Genomic DNA, 27,279 nt, shown 5'->3' with positions numbered 1-27,279 from the left:
TATTTGGCAGGGAAATGAAAACTAACATGATCACTTTGATATTCAAACAAAAGAACATGACTTTTTAAAATGAGATCAAATGTAAACACTGATACTTTTCATAGACTGTATTATAACATAATAGTTCTTGGCAAAGATTCTTTTATGCCGGAAAATGAAAGACACAATGGCACAACACAGGTTACAAAGCCCAGGAAGCCCATGCAAAAAACTGGGGAAGTAAAAATACCTTAAAGAAACTTTAATGGAGATTGGACAGCAGAATAGAAATGTACCAAAGGTTTCAACATCAGTGTACAGAGGTTGTTTTCTAAACCAAGAAAATTAATACAGCAAAGAGAAAGGAACTGAGCATATACAAGGTAAAGAGATAGTTTTAGACAAAGAGGGGAAGTACATGAGGATATTAACTGTAAAGTCAAAGTTGTGGAAAGTTTGAACAAATAAATAAATGCAAGCACAATATGGATTTACTATTTTCCTGCTATTTCTACAAAAACATTTTTCTTTTTTTTAAGTTTATTTTGAGAGAGAAAGAGAGAGAGAGAGTGGGGGAGGGGCAGAGAGAGAGAGAGAGAGAGAATCCGAAGCAGACTCCACACTGTCAGCACAGAGCCCGACACAGGGGTCAAACTCAGGAACCACAAGATCATGACCTGAGCCAAAATCAAGAGTCAGATGCTTAACCAACTGAACCACTCAGGCACACCCCGCAGAAGAAACATTTCTAAGTACACTTATGAAACCCAATCCCAAAAGCATAAGAGTTAAGTGAGGAGATAAATGGAGTCAGGAAAAAAGCTGATCAAACTCCAAAAAATAATGTTAAAGGAAAAGAGAGACACCTACCATAAATCATATTAGGGTTAGATTACATTTTGATAAATTATTAAAATGCTTTGGTTCAATAAAATATTAAGATTCATGGGCAGGAAGAGAGAATGAAAAGGTTTGTTTTTTCCCTAGAGATATTTTTTATGCTGATATTTGTTCTGATAGGAATTGGTTATATAATTTTTATAGCTGAATGATCCTGGGCACACTGGGAACATGGGACCTATCTCAGAGGATGGAAAAGGAACCTAGGCAAAATGTGTAATGATAGTGTTATGTAGTCATTCTCAACGTGGCTCCCTCATCCCTTTGCATATGCAGTAATGGATGACTGATTTGCAATGCTCCAGCCAGACAAATAGAAGCTGATGATGAAGCTACCCTTGAAAATCATTTATTTGTTTTTTAAATTAAAAGTGGGAAGTCCACTTTTCTTCCTTTTTTCTCTCACTCTTGCTGCCATGGGCTATGTGCCCCTGACACAGCATTCATTCAGTTACACACTAGTGTGGGCTCTGCATTGTAAGGAACCAAGACAAATGAAACAACAAAACCAAAACATGGTCTTTAAAAACACTAATAAAGTACATAAATGTGTGGCAATACTAATCAAGCAAAAAGAGAGAAAGCAAAAAGAAACACCCTAGGAATGAGAAAGAAGCTATCACTAAAGACTAGAAATTTAAAAAAATTACCATCACAAATGTAATGCTAATAAATTGGAAAACCCAATACAGGAAGGGTTTCTTAAACAAGATACTAAAACATAAAGGGAAAGATTAATGAAATTAACATCACTGAACTTAAAAGCTTCTTTTCATCAAAAGGCACCATAAGCTAAGCCACTGACTGGAGGACCATGTTTAAAATACACAGAACTGGGGCGCCCGGGTGGCTCAGTCGGTTAAGCGGCCGACTTCTGCTCAGGTCACGGTCTCGCAGTTCGTGAGTTCAAGCCTCGCGTCGGGCTCTGTGCTGACAGCTCAGAGCCTGGAGCCTGTTTCAGATTCTGTGTCTCCCTCTCTCTCTCTGACCCTCCCCCATTCATGCTCTCTCTCTGTCTCAAAAATAAATAAACGTTAAAAAAATAAATAAATTTAAAAAATAAAATAAAATACACAGAACTGACAACCCAGAATTCAAAACTTCTGTAAGTCAATTAAGAAAAAAACTCCCACTACTGGAAAAAACGGGCAATTGGTAGAAACAAGCAAAGCACACAAGAGGAAGTCCAAATGGTCAATAAATATGTATTACGCAGCCTTATCTCCTTAGTAATCACTTCACATCCATCTGATTGCCAAAATTAAAAGGTCTGACAAGCTCATGTGTTGCTGAAACTCCGGACCTACGAGAATTCTTACACTCTCTTGATGGGAGTATAAACAGATATAAGATACTTGAGAACAGCTGGGTACCATATGGTAAAGCTGAATGTGGGTAAATTCTGTGACCCAGTAATGTCACTCCTGAGTATCTGTCCTAGAAAACTCCTGGACAAGGAGACTGTACAGTAATGTTCACTTTAACACTAGATCTTGACTGTGGTTGTGTATGCGGAGGAAAGAAGACCTACACAGTAGCCTTCAATTTATCTGTAATGTTTTATTCCTTAAGCTTGGGGGTGGGTATATATAGTTGTCCCTTATGTTATTACCTATACTTTTTGGTTTGTCCAAATTTTTTCATCAAAGTTAAAAAGTAATAGTTACTTACCAAGCTGTCCACATCTATGCTGGAGTTTACAGCCCACTGCAATGTACCCATGATATTCATGGCTAGAGTTAGAATAATACCAACTGTTCCTTCTCCATCACCTATAGGTGGGAAGAAAAGATACAAACAAACTTTATGTTCTTTCTCTCCTCTGTGAGCCACTTTAGAGCATACGTCATGTTAAAAGTTCTATTTCAATTTTGTGCTAATTTTAACCATCCTTCATCTCAGGTCACCACAGCATCTACCACTAGTAATAATGCCCTGCCTATAGTTAAGCATTCAACCAATGTTTAAAAAAAATTTTTTTTTTCAACGTTTATTTATTTTTGGGACAGAGAGAGACAGAGCATGAACGGGGGAGGGGCAGAGAGAGAGGGAGACACAGAATCAGAAACAGGCTCCAGGCTCTGAGCCATCAGCCCAGAGCCCGACACGGGGCTCGAACTCAACGGACCGCGAGATCGTGACCTGGCTGAAGTCGGACGCTTAACCGACTGCGCCACCCAGGCGCCCCTCAATCAATGTTTTAAATTAAAGAGTGATTGAATATTAGTAAGGAGTTTCCCTTTTAAAACAATACTTCAGATATTGAAGGGGCTTCTAGTATTGGGTAAACAGCATGGTTTTCTCTTTTTACTACTTCTCTGTAAGTAATAAAACCTCCAAAGACCAGGATGGACAATGCAAAAAAGACCTCCTATGTCTGGATGAGCTCCTCCACAGAGAAATCAAAAGCAGGAGACGGGTGTGTCTAAGCAGCATCCACAAGATGTTTGGATATGTCTTCTGCCTTCGCTAGGAGGGCTTTCTCTGCTAATCAGATGTTTTGGGGGAGAAAGTGGACTTAGAGAGTTTGATGAGGAAGTCAAAACTCATGGGTCTGCCATTAGGAAAGAGAGAAAACTGACTTTTATGTTTTTTTAAAAAAATGACTATTTCACCCAGGAAGAACAATACTTAAGTGTTGAATTAGAATAAATAGTTTTCAGGGCTGGAGGGGACCACTAATATATGACCATAAAAATTTTCTAACGGGAAAGTTTTTAAATTATTAAAACTTTAGGTTATCAAATTTCAGTTGAGAGTGAGTCCTGGCATCTATAATGTGGGATAAAATTGTCACTGGGTTCTAAAATGGGGAAAAATAATTTGTCCTATTATTATTAATTGAAATTTTTTCTTCCATATATCCTCTGACAGAAGACAAACCATAGATAGTAGGTATGTGCTTCTAATACTAAATCATTTATTCTAAATAGGTAAGATTTATTGGGGCCCCAAATATTACTCATTCTAAAGGTTAAGATGAGAATAAGATAAAATTTTAATAATAACAAAAATAAGATTTAGGGCTATTTACTAGGGAACAGGCACATGGGAAACTATAGGATAGGTACTATTATTCTGTATATTTACATATGAGGACAATGAGGACCTTAGAGAAACTAACTAATATGTACAAGTTACCAAAGCTGAAGACCAGTAGAGGCTGGGCTGGTATTAGCCATGTGGCTAACACTCACTCTAGCTGGGAATCAGATTTCGCTGATAGGTCCTGAACTAAACTGATCTGTAAATGCTTTGACTACTAACCCCTAGTATATCAGGACTTAATCAGATCCTTAACCACTATTTCATAGCATATGACATATCAGTTTGAATTCATTGTTAACAGATCTTTGTTCATTCAGCCCTCTCTGATCCTGTTTCAAATAACCTGAAGGAAAAATTTTACAATTCTAAACATAAGAAGAGAAACTTTACTGTACTAAGGATTGAGTTCATTTGCCTGCCCATATATTCATTTCATAGAACCACTTCCCGCTGCTCTAGCTGACAGAACAATGAATGTGGGGAACCCACTACCCTCACAGAGTCACAATGAGCCTGCTTTCTGTTCTCTCCAGTACTTTATACCTAGACAGAGGCACTCTGCTGTTAACTCAAGGGGCCTAATGAAGAGGCCACAGAGAGTCAGTGGGGCACAGAAAGATGGGAAAACCAGTCTTCAGAGAGAGAGAAATGGATGAAGTAGCCACAGAAAGGATGGGGCGCAAGCAGCATCTGGCCTCAAGAGATGAGAACAAGAGCTGAGGCTCACTCTCCACGCCTATTCCGCTTCCTCTGGAGACCCAGCCTGCCTCCTGCCATGGGCTCCGAGACGCACTCCTGTGACACCAGCATGCTACTCATTTTGTCTGAGAAGGATTCTATCCTTGCAACCGAGCAAGCCCTCAGAGCTGGCAGTTGCTGTGAATCTGTGTCTACTGTCACAGGTGTAAACTATTTCAAGACTTCTAGCTCAGTAATTCAACTTCTTAAATTAGAAGAACTCATTTGTCTACATAGAGTTTCATTTTACTTACAGTGAAAGGTTTTCTGGTTTTCACCCAAAGATGTTAAAATTCAGGACACTTATATTTTTAAAAATATGGTACTTCTGTCTAAGTTATTTCATGTCTATGGTAGTTTTTCATCTTGTAAAATTCACATAAGGATAATGAATTGTACCAACTGGTGGTTTAAAAAAAGTTTACCAGGGAGGGGGGTTTTATATGTGTGTATAAATGGGAATGTTTCTTTTCCCGTATTCAGAGAGCTCTTGAATAAATGAGATCTATTACTGTTGAAGCCAGGATGCTTTACCAATATGAGAGTCAAAAGACAATATTTTTCTTTCAGTCATAGATTTGTTATCTGACACTCTCAGTGTCTGTTGTTCCCAAACTGTAAAGCTGAGATAATACTATGCACAGATCTAAATCAAAGAAGTCATTTGTTCAACAATCAATGAATTTTTGGATTAATAAACTGTCCCCCAAATCTATTTAAAGATATCTAAAATGTTTAACCAATAAGAATGTAGCATTTTGGGGTTGACAAAGCTTTAAATTAAATGGTCAGCTAAGAAGTTAACAAGTTCCTATTACCTGTTGTTAAAATGGAAATGAAGGTGACAGCAATGAAGAATATGACAAAAATTATTTCCATTCTCATTTGGAACCAGCGCAGTGTTGACAGGTACAAGAACCAGTTGGCGGTATGTAAGTTCAGCGCTTTGTGAAACAAAGTTTCAAAGTAAGGCTGACGTCCAAAGGCCCGAAGTGTCCATAGTCCTTTTAAGCTTGTAACAAGATGAGTGAAAATTGGACTCCTGCCTGTGAAATATTCCCATAGAAAACATGGCAAATCATGTCGCTACATAATGCAAATTCTTACTACCATGCACCTGAAAAAGATTAGCTTCAAAGAGAGTAATCATTGGTCAAATATCATGGGTTAGAGGTTTTTCACGTTGGTACCATTCTTTGAATAGATGCAATTTGTTACTTTTTGAAAGAGAGAGGGAGAGAGAGCATGTGCACAAGTGTCTGCACACAAGTTGGGGAGGGGCAGAGGGGGAGGTAGAGAAAGAGAGAGAGAATGAGAGAGAGAGACTGTCTTAAGCATTCTCAGTGCTCAGCGCAGAGCCTGACACAGGACACAGAGCTCAACCTCAGGAACCTGAGTTGAAATCAAGTTGGACACTTAACCTACTGAGCTACCCAGGCACCCCTGGTATTTTTTTAAAATGAATTACCCTCCTTTTCTACTTGGCTACCATAGATGGGAACTCATTATAAAATCAATGCCATTTTTTATTCATATTTCTTGACTGCCACTGGACATTTTTTTTCTAGCTAATCCTAAATTGATCACTGCTGAGAGAAAATGTTTTTCTTTCAAAACAATTTATTCAAGTTCATATGACTTCATTTAGATATTAACCTTCCATAGAAACACACTGGGTATTTAACCCTGAAAATGCACCAGCACTGAAGCTGTTACTGAAAAATGTGCTTCCCAAATAGCTCAAGCAGTGCTCAGGGGCAGACAAAAAGGTAGACCCCAGGAGGAAAGGAAGGGTGTCTGAAAACAGGCCAGACAGAAATATTTTGTCCAGTATGCTCTGGGAAGCCAGACAAACCTTCAGTAATAATAGTAGCACTATCATTTTAAAATTTAATTTATATAAGAAAATTACGAATGAATATCCTATACTACAACCCTTCTAAGGCTCTATGCACTTGCTTTAAAAAGAAAATGAAGGGGCGCCTGGGTGGCGCAGTCGGTTAAGCGTCCGACTTCAGCCAGGTCATGATCTCGCGGTCCGTGAGTTCGAGCCCCGCGTCGGGCTCTGGGCTGATGGCTCAGAGCCTGGAGCCTGTTTCCGATTCTGTGTCTCCCTCTCTCTCTGCCCCTCCCCCGTTCATGCTCTGTCTCTCTCTGTCCCAAAAATAAATAAACGTTGAAAAAAAAAATTTTAAAAAAAATAATAAAAAATAAAAAAAAATAAATAAAAAGAAAATGAAGTCACTCGGTCATTAATGGACAAAAACAACCTATGTGTGCTATGTAATTTACTGTGTCCTTTTACATATCCATACGTTTTTAAAACTCACTGTTACACAATGCAAGAGTTTAAAAGCAGGACAAAAAAGTTGGCAAAGTAGGTGAATGATAGAGAATCACAAATAGCTTTGTGGTCATTTTCCACAATGGTGAGCATTGTACGCACAGCATCATACCTTCAGATTCCAGTTGTTTGAGTTGCTGCGAGGTGTGGAGGAAGTAGGCCCTCAATATAACAAAAGCTGCTATCACCGGCACTGTTGCTAGGAAGATGTAGGGTTGTAAAACCGAGACTACAGCCACGGCTCCAACCACAATCAGTAACAACTGTAGGATCAGAGAGAGCAGGTTGGTGAGTAAATGTTCTCATGTTGCAAAGCGCACAAGGTATGTCACAGATACGTTGGGAAAGAAGATCGTCACACTCTGTTCCATTCTTAACAAGGGCAGGTATCTTCCTAGGAGGAAGGCAGCCACCTCAAAGTAAGATTTTTCATAAGTTCTATCAAAATACAAAATATTGGTCAGGTTACAACACTTCAAAGTTTTGGAAACACGGTGCTCTTGGGTCTCAGGATATTCTCATTTCCTATATGCCTTAAAATGCTCTATGTTAAAAAAATTTTAGATGAATATGAATTTCTTTTTCTGGTGTGGACTTCTTTTAAAATAATTTTTTTATTCTGAAATAATTTTGGTATAAATGTAAAATTTTAGGATTTATTTTGTTTAGACAATTTCTGAAACTTGGGCATTCATCTTGGAACCTTGTGGGTCACAAAGATTTGGTTTAAGTGAAAGTTTGGTCATTTAGACAAGCTATTTAATTTTTTCTAAACATAGTTGGCTCATGTTTAAGATTTTTAAAAATTATATTTAATAGATTTTACTCCCCTTTCCAACTTTCCTATTCTCATTCCTTAAAATAATTGGAGATGACCTATAAAGGCTCAAGGCCTCTCACGCATCAACAAATACTCAGATAAATCTTTACTGTGCCAGGCACTAGACCAATTACATATGATGACTCAGGAATCTAAGGAGAGTCTTTCTTATCCATTCTTGACCTATTACCAGTGCCGCCAGTACAATGAGAAAGCCCCACATGCCCTAGTTACTACCTGACAAGACTCCATCAATGGCAAACTACAGTTTTTACAAAAGACATGTATTTTCCAGAAATAGGATATTGGGAGAGAGGGATCAAGTGTTCCAAGTGTGATTAACTGGGGAATATGGTTTAATTAAAATGGACCATCATATTAAATATCAGTATGTCTGAAAGGGAAGTGTTGTTGAATTGGTGGCATGGAAACATTCAGCTACTCCATGAGGATCGGGGTCTTCTAATTTGTTGTTGGCAGCTGTAAACAGCACTGTGTTCATTTGACCTGTGCTGTTTTTACCATATAATTCCAACTCGGTGGTGTTGGATTGTAATATTAGTTGTAGAAAGTAATCATTTTGTTTTCATGATTGCTGATATGGTAGAGATTCTTAGGAATGAAATGCAACTGTTACAATAGAATATGTAGAATTGGGAAGTCAAACCAACCAAGATATCACGCTGGGTTAGAGAATAATGGAGAAGGTGGGTACAACTGTAAATTATGAAACATTCACAAGATAAATTTCCAGCAATTATAATCATCCAGAATATAGACCAAACTGAGAAATAAGTGAAAAAGAAGTCTAAGCGTTGAGAAAAATAATTCTATTTCCTCCAGAAAGAGGCCATTCTTAGGTACTAAGGTCAGGAGCTAATACTTTAGCATGTTCAAAACTAAAGGCACTGGTATAATACAGTTGATATTCTCATTACACAAAGAAGCCTTAAATTGTGTCCTAGTTTTTAATTCACAGTAGATAGTCAATGAATCATTTCAGAGCAGGTGCATTAGTGAGAGGAACAACAAAATCAACAGACAGAATTCAAGACAAGATGAAAATAGGAGCACAGATTTCTAATTTCCAACCATCCTTACACAGATCCTAAACTTCCTCAGGAAAGAAAAAATTCAATAGACTATAAAGACTGTAAGACATCATCCATTCATGGTCCTAGGAAGTGCCCAGCACATTTTCACCCCACCATAAGAGCTCAAAACCATTCCCGACACTGAAGAGTACATAGCACTGCCTGTGAAACCAGAGCAGATGAGTAAGAATGAAGGATAACTCTGAAATCAGCAGTAAATTAGTAAGCCAGTAAGTAAGTAAATAAACAAATACCTATTTAAAACTATGAAATGAATACTAGATTTGGAATTTAATTCATAGATGAATTTTTAAGTAAGGGACACATGGGATTAATAAAATGAATGAACGGAAAGAAAAAGATGTGAAAGACACAGAAGAAATCAAAGTAGGAGGACTCAGTGTGTAATCGCATATTAAGAGAAAAAGAAACAAATATCTAAGGGTTTTGAAGCTTAAAAGAGAAGAATTTGGTATTTTAAAATATATAGGCTTCTGTTTAATGAAAAAATAAGTCATTCACCTAAACATGGAGATAAGTAGGATGTGAAGATACAGTCTTTCTCTACCTTGTTTGACTTGTTTCTCCTCCTTTGTAAATTCAAAACTAGGAAGGAATTTAAGGTTTCTATGTGTAATGAGAAAATCAAATATATTAAACCAGTGCCTTTAGTTTTACACACAGTTCTAAATTATTAACTCTAAATTATTTGTTCTAAGTTAATCTGATCTCAGTGCCTAAGGAATGGCCTGAGCAAATTTGTCATGTAACGTCCATTTCCAGTATGCCAATCTGAAGCACAGAATTTGAGTACTAAAAGTGACCATCATCAGATTTCTCTACCTCATGTTACAGGTTAGAAACAGAATCCAGATCTTCCATTTTCATTATAAAATGTTCCAATCCAGAAAGCAAATTTTCCAGAATGTTATTAAATGTCAGGAAATAGAATAAATAGAAATTAAATTGTTTAAAGGAAATGTACAGGCATGCTTTATCCTGTGCAAAAATCTGTTCCTATAATGTTGTGACTTGAATAAATTTATTTAATGTGAATATAATTAAGTATAACAAAGAACCTCACAATATAGAGGATTTTTTATAATAAAACTGTGGTGAATGAATGATTAAAAAAACTTTTTTTTTTGAGAGAGAGAGCAAGTGTGAGTGGGGCAGAGAGAGAGAAAGAGAGAAGATTCCACGCCCAGTGCAGAGCCCCACGTGGGATATGATCACCACTGTGATATCATGACCTGAGCCAAAATGAAGAGTAAGACACTTACCAACTGAGCCACCCAGGCATCCTTGAGTTTTTAATAAAATCAAAACTAATAAGATTTTTACTGTATTTGACAATCATATGTTATGCTTCCTTAATGTGAAGCCCTCTTATAAATAAAATAGGAAAATTAAAAGAGTCTTGCCTAAGTACTTGTGAAACCACAACTAAGTAACTTCCACATTGGAAACTGAGTGGAAACTATTCACACTGCCATAACAGAAAGGATTTGAGAGTCATCACATGTGTTTAAAAAGTGTTAATTTATAAAATAGGTACTTAAAAACCATTTTTCCCAGAGGATTTCTGAAGTGAGCTTCATACTGATTCAGAAAATAATAAACTACAAAACTAAAAAAATTTATCAAGGGCCAATATTTGTGAATGTTGCAATCATGTCAAAATGCCCAGGTCCAGTTTGTACCTAATTTAACAATATCCTATTTGGGGCCAGTCACTTACACACTTACAACAAATATACAGCATTTAAAGAAAGACACGGGAAATGCTCCTTCAAATGCATGAACCCAAAGCACTGATTAAAGAATTCCAGCAGCTGCTGATGAGTTATTTCCCCAAACAAAGTAACTGCAGGAAATCCAATATGCTAAAGTTCACATGGAACAGTTAATATATTTAATTGTGCCAATCATTTCAGATGAGGCAAACTGACAACCTGGTTTTTCTGTACCTGCCAATGTCAGTTGTGTATACACACAAGTGTGGTAGCCCTTTTTTCGTTTTATAGGCCCTTTCAAATAAAGTGTTATTATTGGGGGAAGAGGGCGAAAGGGGTGTAGGGAGAGAATGACTCATCCTAAGATGGGCTGCAATGTTCCAGTTGTCTCTCCAAGGAGATCACTGAGACTGGCATTTGCTTGACCTAAGCCAGACAGGAAGCTGTTTTCAAACCTGGTCCAATAGCCAAAGTCATTAACTCACAACTCTCCTTAAGTCCTGCCACTTATGGAATCCTAATGTGCATCCCCTAGGTCTAGGTCACCTTTATCTCCCTCTCCTCCTTTCTTCTCATTCTCACCTCCAGTCAATCACCCCACCACCAGGACACATGTTCAGAGCCAGGCTACCTGCTCTGGTGGCCTCTTCAGATCTGTCACCCAGGGATAGTCCTCACTAGTCCTGGATTTTTCTTTCCCCTCGCCCCTGCTTGAAAGTGTATCTGTCCCTGTATTACTGTTCTTACTGTGAGGTTGCTGGCTAGCTAATCTGGGCCAACGTGTTCCTGGATAAGATTGGTTGAAACTATAGCCCATCAAGGAATAGATCTTCATTTTTCACATGGGCCCTTTGGAGGTAGATGATTTACATCAAACAGTAATGTCAATGTCAGAAATGTCATACTGTGGACAGTGATTTGGGGACAGATGCTCTATTATACCTTTCAAACCATTCCCAAGTAGATAGCTATTACATCTAAATGTGGAATTGCCTTAGGTTTAGGTCAAATAAACAGTTCTGACTTATCACCGAATTTACTAAATTTATGCCTATTTTGAAGACTTTTGATATTAACAAAATTTATATAATAGACAGGACTTCAACTCTCAATCAAATGAAAATAAAACTTACCTCTTTTTCTAATCATTTTTGAAAGTGCAACAAACGTAAAGATACTAATTATTTTTACAAACCTGGATGAAGTCAAATATGGTAAGAGGCAGAAGATCATCCAAAATTGCTATATCTTTGGAGAATCTATTAAGAATCCCACCTATAATATAAAAGAAGATAGATTCCTCAAAAAACAGTAATCTCAAAAGGACAACAATATTTGATAAGTTTGGATCATAGCAGAAGCATTCAAAAGTCAAATAAGAATTAGCATGTAATAAGATAAATAAGGTCTTAGAAAATTTTAGTGTTGTACAAAGATTCTAAGCAACTGTATTCAAGTGATGGTCTCCTACTTTTAAACCTTTATAAAATATAGCTTCCTGTAAGATTCATTCTACTACTATCTTACACTTGCATGCTTGAATTTAATGATAATTTACTGGATTTGTTATCGTATTCCATCTGTATTCCATAATGCATGGATCTCCCTCTCCTCTGACTGGTATACCTTCCTGACACACCTCTTTAGAACCCATAGCTACTGTTAATTTCTGCCTGCCCGTTATGTGGACCTCCTTTGCCATGCTTGCTCTTTCTACCCTCTTCACTGGCAATCTAAGCTTCAGCCTGTCTTCTGAATTCCAGACTCATGTTTGTAAGTCTGATAATGTTTTCCTTCAATGAAAATAAGTTATGTATGGAGTGTTTACTCTATGTCAGGCATAATGCTAGGCATTGAGATAACAGAGGTGAATAAGATGAGCTCCTTGCCTTTAAGGAATTCATTGTCTAGCGGGAGTTAAAGACATAATTTGATAAAACATAATACGGTACAAAGTGATATTGAATCTTATCATTCAGCCCCCCTGCCCCCACCATTAACTGTAAGATAGAGTCTAAAACTCTTAGTTTAATATTTAATGCCTTCCATAATCTGGCCTTAAACCACCTACCAAATATAGGCTTCCTCTACACAAACATTCTGTTTTATCCATTAAATTGGTCTATTCTTTATGCTCTACACTTTCCTAGCTCCCTGCCTTTTCCACATAGTTCCCTTTGCCTAAAAACCTTTCCCCTCATCTCTATTCATCAAAATCTATGTCTCCTTCCTGGCCTAATTCAAATGTCTCTCCGACAAGGAGGCATCAATGTTTGCACCAGTTCAAGCAAACCTCTTTCTCCTCTGGACATACCTAATACCTTTAATATATTTTGTCAGGAACTCTGTTGTAATGACTATATCCACATCTTGTATCACAGTCACTTGTTCATGTCTTACCTCTATTTCTCAATTGTAAATTGTTAGAGGTCAATGGGACCAGGGCACACTTAGTTTGTATCCCTCACAGCCCTCAGCAAAAAGTCTTATATGTAGGAATTATTCAATGAATATTTATTGATTTAAGGCACTATCACTAGCCTTTAACAATAATATGTTCTTTAGCATATTTAATTAAACATATTTGTATATCTTCCCATAAATAAAGAATTGAAAAAAAAAGTATATGGATTTATACTGTTTAGAAAATGAAAGTTCACTTTGGTGAAAAGAATATCATTCTGGTGCTTATTGTATTTCAAATGGTAGTGTTACATCAAAGTTATCAATTCACATTTTCATCTATTCAACATAGTCTACTGAACACCTACTATGTGTCCATGTGTCTTAAGGTTGTTTAAATAGTGACATAGAAAAATTGGGTAAGGAGTCAAAATCAAGGTCAATGTACAATTGGAGAGGGCACATGTGGGAGAAACTCAAGTGCACATACAAGGAATAGAAGCATCAGTTGCTGCCCAGTATAGCAGAGAATATTTAGGCAAAATAATGAGAACAAGTGAATCATAAGTCAGTTATAGTAATGGTTTTTAAAAGAAAGCATAATCCTTGCATAGAGAAATTGGGGGAGGGCAGAGGTGGAAAAAGAACATCTAGATGTTGTAAGATCATTTTGTTACTTCTTATGCATCCTGTTCTCCTGTCTTGGTAAATAAGACAAATTAGAAAATGAAATGAAATACCATGTGACTTCACTCATATGTAGAATTTAAAAGGCAAAACAAACTAACATGGGGGGAGAAAAGAGAGACAAACCAAGAAATAGACTCTTAACTATAGGGAACAAACTGATGATATGAGAGGGGAGGTCAGGGGTGGGATGGGTTAAATGGGTGATGGGCTTTAAGGAGCGTTCTTCCTATGATGAACAATGGGTGTTATATGTAAGTGATGAATCACTAAATTCTACACCTAAAACTAATATCACACTGTATGTTAACTAACTGGAATTCACATAAAAACTTGGAAGTAAAAAAAGAAAAGAAAAAAAGAAAATGAAATAAATGAGGGGGGCCTGGCTGACTCAAGTTCGTGGAGTGTGCAACTCTTGATCTCCAGGTTGTGGGTTCGAGCCCCACATTGGATGCAGAGATTTCTTAAAACTAACCAGATCTGAAAAAAAAAAGAAAATGAGGAGTGCCAGGGTGGCCCAGTTGGTTAAGCACTGACTTCAGCTCAGGTCATGATCTCATGGTTTGTGAGTTCCAGCCCTGCGTAGGGCTCTATGCTGACAGCTCAGAGCCTGGCGCCTGCTTTGGATTCTGTGTCTCCCTCTCTCTCTGCTCCCTCCCCTGCTCATGCTCTGTCTCTCTCTCTCTCTCAAAAATAAACATTTTTTAAAAAGGCATTAAAAAAACCAAAATGAAATTAATGGTAATCATTTAAATATGAAATAGAGAAGGTTCAAGACCAACTGTGAGCAGTGTATAAAGGAATGAGGAGCCCTGGAAAGTAAAGACGTGAAAAGGAAAGTGCACCCCCTATGGAAACAAGGCCCCATAGAAAGGAACAACATTAGAGACCTAACATTTATTTCACATTGGCTCTATAAAGACAAGTAGGTTGCCTTGTTTAATTCTCATAATGATCCTCTCAGATAATTATTCTTTTCTCCATTTCACATTGTGGAGGCAAGGCTCAGAAGAGCAACAAACCTATGTTTATCACTCGTATGGGGCCAAGCCAATGCCTATCGCTTGGAGCCAATGCTCCATTACATCTCACCGTCCAATTCTGACTACTGGAAACTGGGGAAAATTTCTTAACTTCTCTGGGTTTCAGTTTTTCTATAAAAAGGTGAAATTATTGAATCAAGGTAATTTGACATTCTCTTTTACCTCAAAAATTTCTTAGCTCTAAAACAGGATTAACGATGAATATACTCAAATGAGTCAAGGCTTTAGTGACACACAAAGACTTCAAAATAAATAGAAAGAAGATCTTTCTGAATACTGACACTGACATTTTGTTACCCAGATAAAAATGATATATATTTATTATCTTGAGATCTTTAGATAGAAATCACTCTAAAAATCTCAATCTTGGAACTTATTATTTGCTTTATAATTAAATATTTCTGTGTCTACCTCCTCTCCCTTGTCTGTGAGTTTTTCCAAGTCAAAAACTGTACCTTTTGCATCTTTTCATGCCAACTTCTGGCTTAGTGCCACACAAAGTAAGTTCTCCATAACCTTTCATATTTACCTTTTTCTTTTGATGAGAACATTTAAGTTTTACTCTTAGCAAATTTCAATTATATAATACAGTGTTTTCAATTACAGTCACCATGTTATACACCCTAGTTCCTCAGACCTTATTCATCTTATAACTGAAAGCTGTGCCCTTTTACCAACCTCTATAATCGCGCAAAAATATTTTACAAATACATTTGGAATTTATTCCTCTCCCACCCACCACCAAAAACAAAACAAACAAAAATAACCCAAAACGTTGGAACAAATTTATTTGATCATCTTTGAATAGTTACATGAAACTAGATTATTCTGTCCCCATCAAGAAACTTCATCAGTAAAAGAATTTTCTATTTTCCTTGGTCACTTCAAATCTGCTTCTCTTTTAAACAATACTATACATTGGCAACGAGATACCTGAAAACGGGCTAGAGCAAATATCTGAATAGAAAAGGACAACGAACCCAGAAAGGCCTGTTTCTGTTGCTACACTCTCAGCAGCATCACAGTCTAACAAACTAAGCTACTCTAATCAGCTAAGACAGAAACATGGAGCAATAATGTCTGGTAGCCTACAATTTCTAGGAAATGTGCAGGCGGATTATAAGGAAGTTCAACAAAGTGCAGATGCCTCCATCAAAAGCCAACGCTACCACTAAAAAACACCAAGGAAACTGTAGGACCTTTTGCTTGTGTATCAGCAGTTTCATTTTGTATACCTAGTCAAATACCTGCTTTCAACGTGTTGAGGGTTGACACAGGTGCTTGAAGAACAGAATGTAACATTTTGTGGTGTAAAATTTTCGACACTGTGATTAGAGTATGCACCAGTGGTAAACCTCTGAAGAATCCCAGAGCAAGCAAAGTGTCAGCTACTCCCACATAAATATAAAAGACATAATATGTGCTGGTATTGGTGAAGATCACTGCATAACTGCTATTTATACTCTTAGTACTATTCCCTTTGTCTTGAGAAGGCATTCTGCAAAGCAAAAAGAAATTGTTATTTGGCAACCAAACGTTCCCGCTGGATTTCCAATACATGTAAACAAAACTGAACTTGAGTCTGAAGAAACACAACATATTTCATTAGCGTTAAGTTATGCCTTTAATCTCATGGACTCACTACTGTAGCAAAGTAGTCAGTTTTTTCACCATTGAAAGAGATACGATTGTTATTACACAGTCAGAAAAAATACCAAATGTAAAATGCTGTTTTCAATATTTTTATTGCATTTTATGGAAACTAAACACAACTAAATCCTTTAGGAACTGACAAACAGCTGCAGAAACAGCACATGCTCACAATTTTAAACAAGAGAACTTAATTTTCCATTTCTATAATACTATGGGGAAATGAACTTTTATTCATTATTCAATATTCTTTAATAAGATCCAAATAATCAATAGAAACAAAATATAATCTGCAATAGAACATGGAATACTCACTGTCTAAGCAGCCACAACACAACCAAAGAAACAGCCACCTGGAATAAAACAATACACACTTAGTTTTTTCCCGACATCTCTACCTATTCATCCCAGACCCAGCTCTAATTCCACCATGACAAACAGCAAAATACACAATTTCTTTTTCCTTTCCTTTGCTTTCCTGGGTCCAGCAGCTGTAATAATTGTCCTAAAAATCATCCTTTGTGGTGAAAACATGTTAAGTTAGTGGAATTCAAATTTCACTGCATTAAACACTTTGCCATTTCTCTCTCTCATTCAACAGAAACTATTCATTGAATCTCACAGGAGAGCAAAATTTAATCTTTTAAATAATAAACTTTGTTCTAGGGATCCTGGGAAGATGGTGGAGTAGGAGGACGCTGGGCTCACCGCCTCCTGCTGATCACTTAGATTCCACCTACACCTGCCTAAATAACCCAGAAAACCACCAGAAGATTAGCAGAACAGAATCTCTGGAGCCAAGCGCAGACGAGAGGCCCATGGAAGAGGGGCCCCTCCCGAAGCGGATCTCCGAAGGAAAAGCGAGCTGAGCCTGCCCCTCCCGCCCCTGTGCACCTTGCCAATCCACCCCAGCTAATACACCAGATTCCCAGCACCACAGGTCTGGCAGTGTGCAAGTAGCCCAGATGGGCCACGGCCACCCCACAATGAATCCCGCCCCTAGGAGAGGGGAAGAGAAGGCACACACCAGTCTGACTGTGGCCCCAATGGTGGGCTGGGGGCGGACATCAGGTCTGACTGCAGCCCCGCCAACCAACGCAAGTTATTCAAGACAGCACAGGGGAAGTGCCCCCCAGTCCCGCACCACTCCAGGGACTATCCAAAATGATGAAACGGAAAAATTCCCCTCAGAAAAATGTCCAGGAAATGACAACAGCTAACGAACTGATCAAAAATGATTTAAACAATATAACAGAAAGTGAATTTACAATTATAGTCATAAAATTAATCGCTGGGCTTGAAAACAGTATAAGGACAGAAATCTCTTGATACAGAGATCAAAGGACTAAGGAACAGCCAGGAGAGCTAAAAAATGCTATCAACGAGTTGCAAAATAAAATGGAGACGACTACGGCTCGGATTGAAGAGGCAGAGGAGAGACTAGGTGAACTAGAAGATAAAATTATGGAATAAGAAGAAGCTGAGAAAAAGAGAGATAAAAAAATCCAGGATACGAGGGGAAAATTAGAGAACTAAGTGATGCACTAAAGAGAAATAATATATGCATAATTGGTATTCCAGAGGAGGAAGAGAGAGGGAAAGGTGCTGAAGGTGTACTTGAAGAAATAATAGCTGAGAACTTCCCAGATCTGGGGAAGGAAAAAGTCATTGAAATCCAAGAGGCACAGAGAACTCCCTTCAGACATAACTTGAATCGATCTTCTGCAGGACATATCATAGCGAAACTGGCAAAATACAAGGATAAAGAGAAAATTCTGAAAGCAGCTAGAGATAAACATGCTCTAACATATAAAGGGAGACCTATAAGACTCGTGACCAATCTCTCTACTGAAACTTGGCAGGCCAGAAAGGAATGGCAGGAGATCTTCAATGTGTTGAACAGAAAAAATATGCAGCCGAGAATCCTTTATCCAGCAAGTCTGTCATTTAGAATAGAAGGAGAGATAAAGGTCTTCCCCAAACAAACAAAAACTGAAGGAATTCGTCACCACTAAACCAGCCCTACAAGAGATCCTAAGGGGGATCCTGTGAGACAAAGTACCAGAGACACCGCTACAAGCATGAAATGTATGGACATCACAATAACTCTAAACCCATATCTTTCTATAATAATACTGAATGTAAATGGACTAAATGCACCAACCAAAAGACACAGGGTATCAGAATGGATAAAAAAACAAGACCCATCTATTTGCTGTCTACAAGAGACTCATTTCAGACATGAGGACACCTTCAGACTGAGAGTGAGGGGATGGAGAACTATCTACCATGCCACTGGAAGTCAAAAGAAAGCTGGAGTAGCTATACTTATATCAGACAAACTAGACTTTAAATTAAAGGCTGTAACAAGAGATGAAGAACGGCATTATATAATAATCACAGGGTCTATCCATCAGGAAGAGCTAACAATTATAAATGTCTATGCGCCAAATACAGGAGCCCCCAAATATATAAAACAATTACTCACAAACATAAGCAACCTTATTGATAAGAATGTGGTAATTGCAGGGGACTTTAACACTCCACTTACAGAAATGGATAGATCATCTAGACACACAGTCAATAAAGAAACAAGGGCCCTGAATGATACATTGGATCAGATGGACTTGACAGATATATTTAGAACTCTGCATCCCAAAGCAACAGAATATACTTTCTTCTCGAGTGCACATGGAACATACTCCATGATAGATCACATACTGGGTCACAAAACAGCCTTTCATAAGTATACAAGAATTGAAATCATACCATGCATACTTTCAGACCACAATGCTATGAAGCTTGAAATCAACCACAGGAAAAAGTTGGAAAACCTCCAAAAGGATGGAGGTTAAAGAACACACTACTAAAGAATGAATGGGTCAACCAGGCAATTAGACAAGAACTTAAAAAATATATGGAAACAAATGAAAATGAAAATACAACAATCCAAACGCTTTGGGATGCAGTGAAGGCAGTTCTGAGAGGAAAATACATTGCAATCCAGGCCTATCTCAAGAAACAAGAAAAATCCCAAATACAAAATCTAACAGCACACCTAAAGGAAATAGAAGCAGAACAGCAAAGACAGCCTAAATCCAGCAGAAGAAGAGAAATAATAAAGATCAGAGCAGAAATAAAAATATAGAATCTAAAAAAACTGTAGAGCAGATCAACGAAACCAAGAGTTGTTTTTTTGAAAAAATAAACAAAACTGATAAACCTCTAGCCAGGCTTCTCAAAAAGAAAAGGGAGATGACCCAAATAGATAAAATCATGAATGAAAATGGAATTATTATAACCAATCCCTCAGAGATACAAGCAATTATCAGGGAATACTATGAAAAATTATATGCCAACAAATTGGACAACCTGGAAGAAATGGACAAATTCCTAAACACCCACACTCTTCCAAAACTCAATCAGGAGGAAATAGAAAGCTTGAACAGACCCATAACCATTGAAGAAATTGAATCAGTCATCAAAAATCTCCCAACAAATATGAGTCCAGGACCAGATGGCTTCCCAGGGGCGTTCTACCAGACGTTTAAAGCAGAGATAATACCTATCCTTCTCAAGCTATTCCAAAAAAGAGAAAGGGAAGGAAAACTTTCAGACTCATTTTATGAAGCCAGTATGACTTTGAGACCCAGACAGAGACCCAGTAAAAAAAGAGAACTACAGGCCATATCTCTGATGAATATGGATGCAAAAATTCTCAATAAGATACTAGCAAATCGAATTCAACAGCATATAAAAAGAATTATTCACCATGATCAAGTGGGATTCATTCCTGGGCTGCAGGGCTGGTTCAACATTCACAAATCAATCAATGTGATACATCACATTAATAAAAGAAAAGATAAGAACCATATGATCCTGTCAATCGATGCAGAAAAGGCCTTTGACAAAATTCAGCAACCTTTCTTAATAAAAACCCTCGAGAAAGTCGGGATAGAAGGAACATACTTCAACATCATAAAAGCCATTTATGAAAAGCCCACAGCTAACATCATTCTCAATGGGGAAAAACTGAGAGCTTTTTCCCTGACATCAGGAACACGATAGGGATGTCCTCTCTCACCGCTGTTTAACATAGTGTTGGAAGTGCTAGCATCAGCAAACAGACAACAAAAGGAAATCAAAGGCATCAAAATTGGCAAAGATGAAGTTAAGCTTTCACTTTTTGCAGATGACATGATATTATACCTGGAAAATCCGATCGACTCCACCAGAAGTCTGCTAGAACTGATACATGAATTTAGCAAAGTTGCAGGATACAAAATCAATGTACAGAAATCAGTTGCATTCTTATACACTAATAGGGAAGCAACAGAAAGACAAATAAAGAAACTGTTCCCATTCACGATTGCACCAAGAAGCATAAAATACCTAGGAATAAATCTAACCAACGATGTAAAAGATCTGTATGCTGAAAACTATAGACAGCTGATGAAGGAAATTGAAGAAGATATAAAGAAATGGAAAACCATTCCGTGCTCATGGATTAGAAGAATCAATATTGTCAAAATGTCAATACTACCCAAAGCTATCTACACATTCAATGCAATCCCAATCAAAATTGCACCAGCATTCTTCTCAAAGCTAGAACAAGCAATCCTAAAATTCATATGGAACCACAAAAGGCCCTGAATAGCCAAAGTAATTTTGAAGAAGAAGACCAAAGCAGGAGGCATCACAATCCCAGACTTTAGCCTCTACTACAAAGCTGTCATCATCAAGACAGCATGGTATTGGCACAAAAACAGACACATAGACCAATGGAAGAGAATAGAAACCCCAGAACTAGACCCACAAACGTATGGCCAACTAATTTTTGACAAAGCAGGAAAGAATATCCAATGGAAAAAAGACAGTCTCTTTAACAAATGGTGCTGGGAGAACTGGACAGCAACATGCAGAAGATTGAAACTAGACCACTTTCTTACACCATTCACAAAAATAAACTCAAAATGGATAAAGGACCTGAATGTCAGACAGGAAACTATCAAAACCCTAGAGGAGAAAGCAGGAAAAGACCTCTCTGACCTCAGTCATAGCAATTTCTTACTTGACACATCCCCAAAGGCAAGAGAATTAAAAGCAAAAATGAACTACTGGGACCTCATGAAGATAAAAAGCTTCTGGACAGCAAAGGAAACAGCCAACAAAACTAAAAGGCAACCAACGGAATGGGAAAAGATATTTGCAAATGACATATCAGACAAAGGGCTAGTATACAAAATCTATAAAGAGCTCACCAAACTCCACACCTGAAAAACAAATAACCCAGTGAAGAAATGGGCAGTAAACATGAATAGACACTTCTCTAAAGAAGACATCCGGATGGCCAACAGGCACATTAAAAGATGCTTAACGTCTCTCTTCATCAGGGAAATACAAATCAAAACCACACTCAGATATCACCTCACGCCAGTCAGAGTGGCCAAAATGAACAAATCAGGAGACTATAGATGCTGGAGAGGATGTGGAGAAATGGGAACCCTCTTGCACTGTCGGTGGGAATGCAAAATGGTGCAGCCACTCTGGAAAACAGTGTGGAGGTTCCTCAAAAAATTAAAAATAGACCTACCCTATGACCCAGCAATAGCACTGCTGGGAATTTACCCAAGGGATACAGGAGTGCTGATGCATAGGGGCACTTGTACCCCAATGTTTATAGCAGCACTTTCAATAATAGCCAAATTATGGAAAGAGCCTAAATGTGCATCAACTGATGAATGGATAGAGAAATTTTGGTTTATATACACAATGGAGTACTACGTGTCAATAAGAAAGAATGAAATATGGTCTTTTGTAGCAACATGGATGGAACTAGAGAGTGTTATGCTAAGCGAAATAAGCCATACAGAGAAAGACAGATACCATATGTTTTCACTCTTATGTGGATCCTGAGAAACTTAACAGGAACCCATGGGGGAGGGGAAGGAAAAAAAAAAGAGGTTAGAGTGGAAGAGAGCCAAAGCATAAGAGACTATTAAAAACTGAGAACAAACTGAGGGCTGATGGGGGGTGGGAGGGAGGGGAGGGTGGGTGAGGGATATTGAGGAGGGCACCTGTTGGGATGAGCACTGGGTGTTGTATGGAAACCAATTTGACAATAAGCTTCATATATTGAAAAAAAAATAAAGGAGTGTCAATGTTGCTGGCAATGCCAACATTCTCAAGAATAAATCCCAGAAACAAATATTTTATCATATTTACTAATGAACAATAACTAAAGCAATTTCCTAAAGAACTGGTCTCATCAGTGTAGTATTAAATTGTTTCCTGGCTTTTGTAAATAGAAACCACTAGTGGACAGAGACACAGAACTACCAACCCAAACTACTTTTGTTGACTGGAATAAAACCACGTCCAAGGATTTGATGTAATGACATTAGTACAGATATTTGGGGGCATATAGAAACAATTAATTAAGCAATTCTATTATTTAATTTCTAACATATTTCAAAGTTATAAAGTTCATGCAGTTTATGATAGAGTGAGAGTCCTGGATCTTTAAAAGGTAAAAGCAAAAGGTCTTTTTTTTTTTTTTAATTTTTCAGGGCATTAGGATGCCTGGGTGGCTCAGTTGGTTAAGTGTCTGACTTCAGCTCAGGTCACAATCTCTCAGTTCATGGGTTCAAGCCCCACATCGGACTCTGTGCTGACAGTTCAAAACCTGGAGCCTGCTTCAAATTCTGTGTCTCCCTCCCTTTCTCTTCTCCCCCACTTGCTCTCTTTCTCTCTCTCTCTCACTCTCTCTTTCTCTCACTCTCTCTCTTTCAAAAAGATGAATATAAAATGTTAACAAAAAATAAAAAAATAATTTTCAGGGTTTTACACTTCATTCCATATCACATAGAAAACAGTACAGTCTAAATAAGCCCTGTCCAAAGGAATTTTCTATAATAATAAAAATGTTCTATATCTGCATTGTTCAATATTGTTTCCACTTATCATATAGGACAGTTGATCACTGCAAATGTAGCTAGTATGTATGACTGAGGAATTTAATTTAAAAATTTTTTTTATTTTAATTTCATTTCATTTACATGGTCATACATTGCTGGTGGCTACTGTATTGGACAATGCATGCATAGATTAAAATAACTATTAGTTACATAAGGGTGTACACAGAGTGTTTATTATATATCCATATTGGGTATCTAAAATCTGATGATGGAATTCTCTAAGGACAGCTCCGTGAATGACCAAGGCGATAATTCATGAACTGTGCAAATGATCCCAAGATGGAAAAGAAGTAGCCAGTATTTAGTAAATAGGTCAGAATCTAAATTATGTAGACAATTTGTCTACATGATTAAAAAACACCATGGAGTGTAGGGGTAGAACATTATAACATATACATATAGAAAAAGAAACCAAATGCCTATATTTGAAATACTTATTTGCTAAATGAATTAGTAAACATCTAAGGAGACATGATAGATAAAGGTTGATTGTGTCTGTAGCAAAATTCTAACAGTATGGCTTCAAAAAGAAGATGCAATGTTAAGCAAGAGCAAGAACCTGTGAGGAACCCCACCATAACATAACATGGCCAGATACAAGTCTGATTTTTCACAACTAAAGAAAATAAGTGCAAAAGGGAAGAAAATTGCCAAGGGCGATGTAATAAGGCCAGGTATATAAAAGGCTAAAAAATTGTGAATACGACCAAACAAAGTATAATTCCAACATTCTACATGAAGAACTCCAGACTATTTCACTGCAGAATATCTGCAGAGGCCTTAAAATATAATTTAAGGTTCTCAACACTCTGGATGTTCCTACTGCATTTAAAATAAAACCTAAGCTCTTTACTATAGTCAATAGTCCCACAAATCTCATTCTTGTCTACTTTTCTAATATCATCACTTGCTACTCCCTTCCCTCTCCCACTCCCTCTCACCTCCCAGCTATGAGCCTCCTCTTAATTTCCATCATTGACCAAACTCTTCCAAGACCTTTGCATTTTTTTTAATATGAAATTTATTGTCAAATCGGTTTCCATACAACACCCAGTGTTCATCCCAACAGGTGCCCTCCTCAATGCCCATCACCCACTTTCCCCTCCTTCCTACCTCCCATCAACCCTCAGTTTATTCTCAGTTTTTAAGAGCCAAGACCTTTGCATTTGCTCCAGTCTCTACATGTCTGACTCCTTATCTTTTAGGTGTCAAATAAATGTCATTTTCTCAGACAGCCCCCCTCGCTCATCACTGTTTATTTCCTTTCTGGTGCTTATCACATTCTGTGATTATTTCCATCCAAACACATTTATTGTCTATCTCCTCCCTCAGAATGTGTTTCATAAGAGCAGGAAAGAGCCATTTATTCTCTACCATTGTGTATCACCAGTGCCCAGTACAATACCTGGTAAACAGTAGGCACTCAATAAATCTGTATTTAATAAATAAAGGAATAGATGAATAAGAGGACACTTAAATAAAAACACAAATGTCAACAGAGAGAAAATTATAGACAACACATTTGAAAAAGCAGATGACGTGTCATGTTATGTAAAGTTAAAACCAAATCAACTCATTCTACAAGTTTTTACATACACATAACTCAGAGCTACCTCCTAAGTCATGAAATGAGATCTGTGTGTAAGTGAATGCCTATTAAACTACTACTGGTATTTTGAGTTTTTACCAATGGAGCACAACATTATAAGTATTGTGTTAACATTATAAACACAAGTGCATTCGTGTATTCCACCTGTATGTTCCATTTTGTTCTTCACTACACACATATACACAGAATTATGCCTGACATATTACAAGAACTCCAAATATATGTGTTGAATAAGTAAATGGCTGAATGAATGGCAGGCAGTAATAGTAAAGTGACACCTTGTCATGACTTAATACATAGATTTCAATGCTTCGCAGATCAAATCATGCCCTAAAACACAGACCCATGCTAAGTAAAGCTGCTTTGAAAGGATGATTATTAATCATTTATAGCAGAAGTATTATGGAAGTATAATACATGTCCACTTCACTACTTCACTAGGAATGTAAATCCAGTAAGGGCTTCTTTCTTAACAAAGAGAAGATAAATCATAAAGAAATAGGATACAGCAGTACTCTGACACATTTATTAAAAATTACAGAATGAGGGGCACCAGGGTGACTCAATTAGTTAAGCGTCTGACTGTTGATTTCAACTCAGGTCTCAATGTCAGGATTTGTGAGTTCGAGCCCCGTATCTGGCTATGCACTGTCAGCTTGGGATTCTGTGCTTGGGATTCTCTCTCTCCCTCTCTCTCTCTGCCCCTCCCCCTGCTTGCACTCTCTGTCTCAAAAATAAAATAAATATTTTTTACAAAATTACAGAATGAAAACACTAAACATAGGATCTTGAAATACTCCAGTCAACAATCCCCTCTGGTTGTTGTAAGAAGCAGGAAACTGTCTCCTACTCTATTATTTGCATTTCTTCTCTAACTACTCAGTAAATGCACTGCTAAGCAGAAGCACTAGAAAGACCAACATAATAGAAATTTTATAGCCAATATCCTTGAACTTATCTAAGAACTTAGAGAAAATAGTGCTCTGTAGTAGAAAAAAATGGTATAAAAATAAAAAGGTAGACTGACTCCCTTATCAAAATAACATATTAATGATATATAGTAACGAACTGAATAAATCAACAAGTCTTTTTCAGTTTAGCACTCTGAGTAAAAACGGGAAGCATATTGAACCAACCCGATAAAATCATAAAATCTAAATTGAAGTATCGTGCCTCTGAAAACTAAAAATGGATAAATCACTGTCATTAAGGAAGAAATATCTTAACCTTCTTCAGGTTTTCTGATCATGATGAACTAAAAGAACTAAACTATCTTTCTGTATTAGCATCTGTACCGTGATGAATACTAATGAGATACGTCAATATTAACGAGAAAAGGGCACACTGGTGTTAAGAAGCTTAGTCTAGAAGAAAAAGTGTAAATTTTGATTCAAAGAAGTTGACAGAATTCTGAACATTAGTGAATGACTTATGTAGCTATATAACTGTGCACATAATTAAAACAATTGCTATTTGTCTACTATCACCAAGGTTTTATTATTCAAAATTTTGAGAGCCAGTTCATTGACAATGGTCCCAGGACACCGGCCAAAAAGTCTCATCACATTATATTATTTCTTGCCTAGAAAATGGCATTATCAATTTTTTTTCCCATCTAAAAGATATTTTTTTGCAATAACTGTGGGAGCTCCACTAATAATTTATATCATCTTGCAATTTAGTTTCTAGCTTGAAGACAAAAGACCACTATCTTCGTGATTAAGTGAGCTAGTAATAATATACATATGTGCAGCAGCTCAGAGCTCAACCACTAATTAGTTAATTAATTATACACCATTTTGAAAGGTACATAAGTTCAATTCCATGGAGCTGCATAGGACAAAGGTCCTATACATTAAAATAAATCATCACCACATTCAGATAGGCCCATTTTTTTCTTATGTAACATGTAACTCTATAAACTGAGGACAATTAAGAATGTGACCTTTAGATGCAGAGGTTTAAATCATCAACAGTCATGAAAGGCTGGTTTGAGATTAAATGTGGCATGGGAATAGGTTTCATTCACATTAAGGTTGGTCATTTGCATGACTGGCAGAGATTAATGAGGTAAATATAAAATACATTTCAAAGCAAATTTTATTACTCTTGTAATAAATAATACACTTATGTGAGAGTGTCAAATTACCCAACTCCATATTTTTGGAGTACAAAGTATATTATATAGTATATTATATATATATTTGGAGTATTTTAAAGTATAAAAGGGATTATTGAACTTTCATTA

The 27,279-nt window shown here is 37.2% G+C and overlaps 1 protein-coding gene across 3 annotated transcripts in view; it reads right to left on the bottom strand.

The window, feature by feature from the left end:
• CFTR (CF transmembrane conductance regulator) overlaps positions 1–27,279 on the bottom strand; it is a 188,512-nt gene that overhangs the window by 53,148 nt on the left and 108,085 nt on the right. For 2 of the 3 annotated variants that reach the window (XM_047850178.1, XM_047850177.1), the window contains exons 16-21: positions 16,761–16,798; positions 16,043–16,293; positions 11,855–11,934; positions 7,122–7,272; positions 5,484–5,711; positions 2,551–2,651 (exon numbers count right to left, since the gene is read on the bottom strand). In XM_047850178.1, the coding sequence (XP_047706134.1) occupies positions 2,551–2,651; positions 5,484–5,711; positions 7,122–7,272; positions 11,855–11,934; positions 16,043–16,293; positions 16,761–16,798 (849 nt within the window). The remainder of the gene's footprint in view (positions 1–2,550; positions 2,652–5,483; positions 5,712–7,121; positions 7,273–11,854; positions 11,935–16,042; positions 16,294–16,760; positions 16,799–27,279) is intronic. The other variant, XM_047850179.1, reaches the window with a different exon arrangement.

Source organism: Prionailurus viverrinus, chromosome A2, assembly GCF_022837055.1.
Source record: "Prionailurus viverrinus isolate Anna chromosome A2, UM_Priviv_1.0, whole genome shotgun sequence".
Taxonomy (NCBI): Eukaryota; Metazoa; Chordata; class Mammalia; order Carnivora; family Felidae; genus Prionailurus; species Prionailurus viverrinus.
This window is presented reverse-complemented; position numbering and strand designations above follow the sequence as displayed.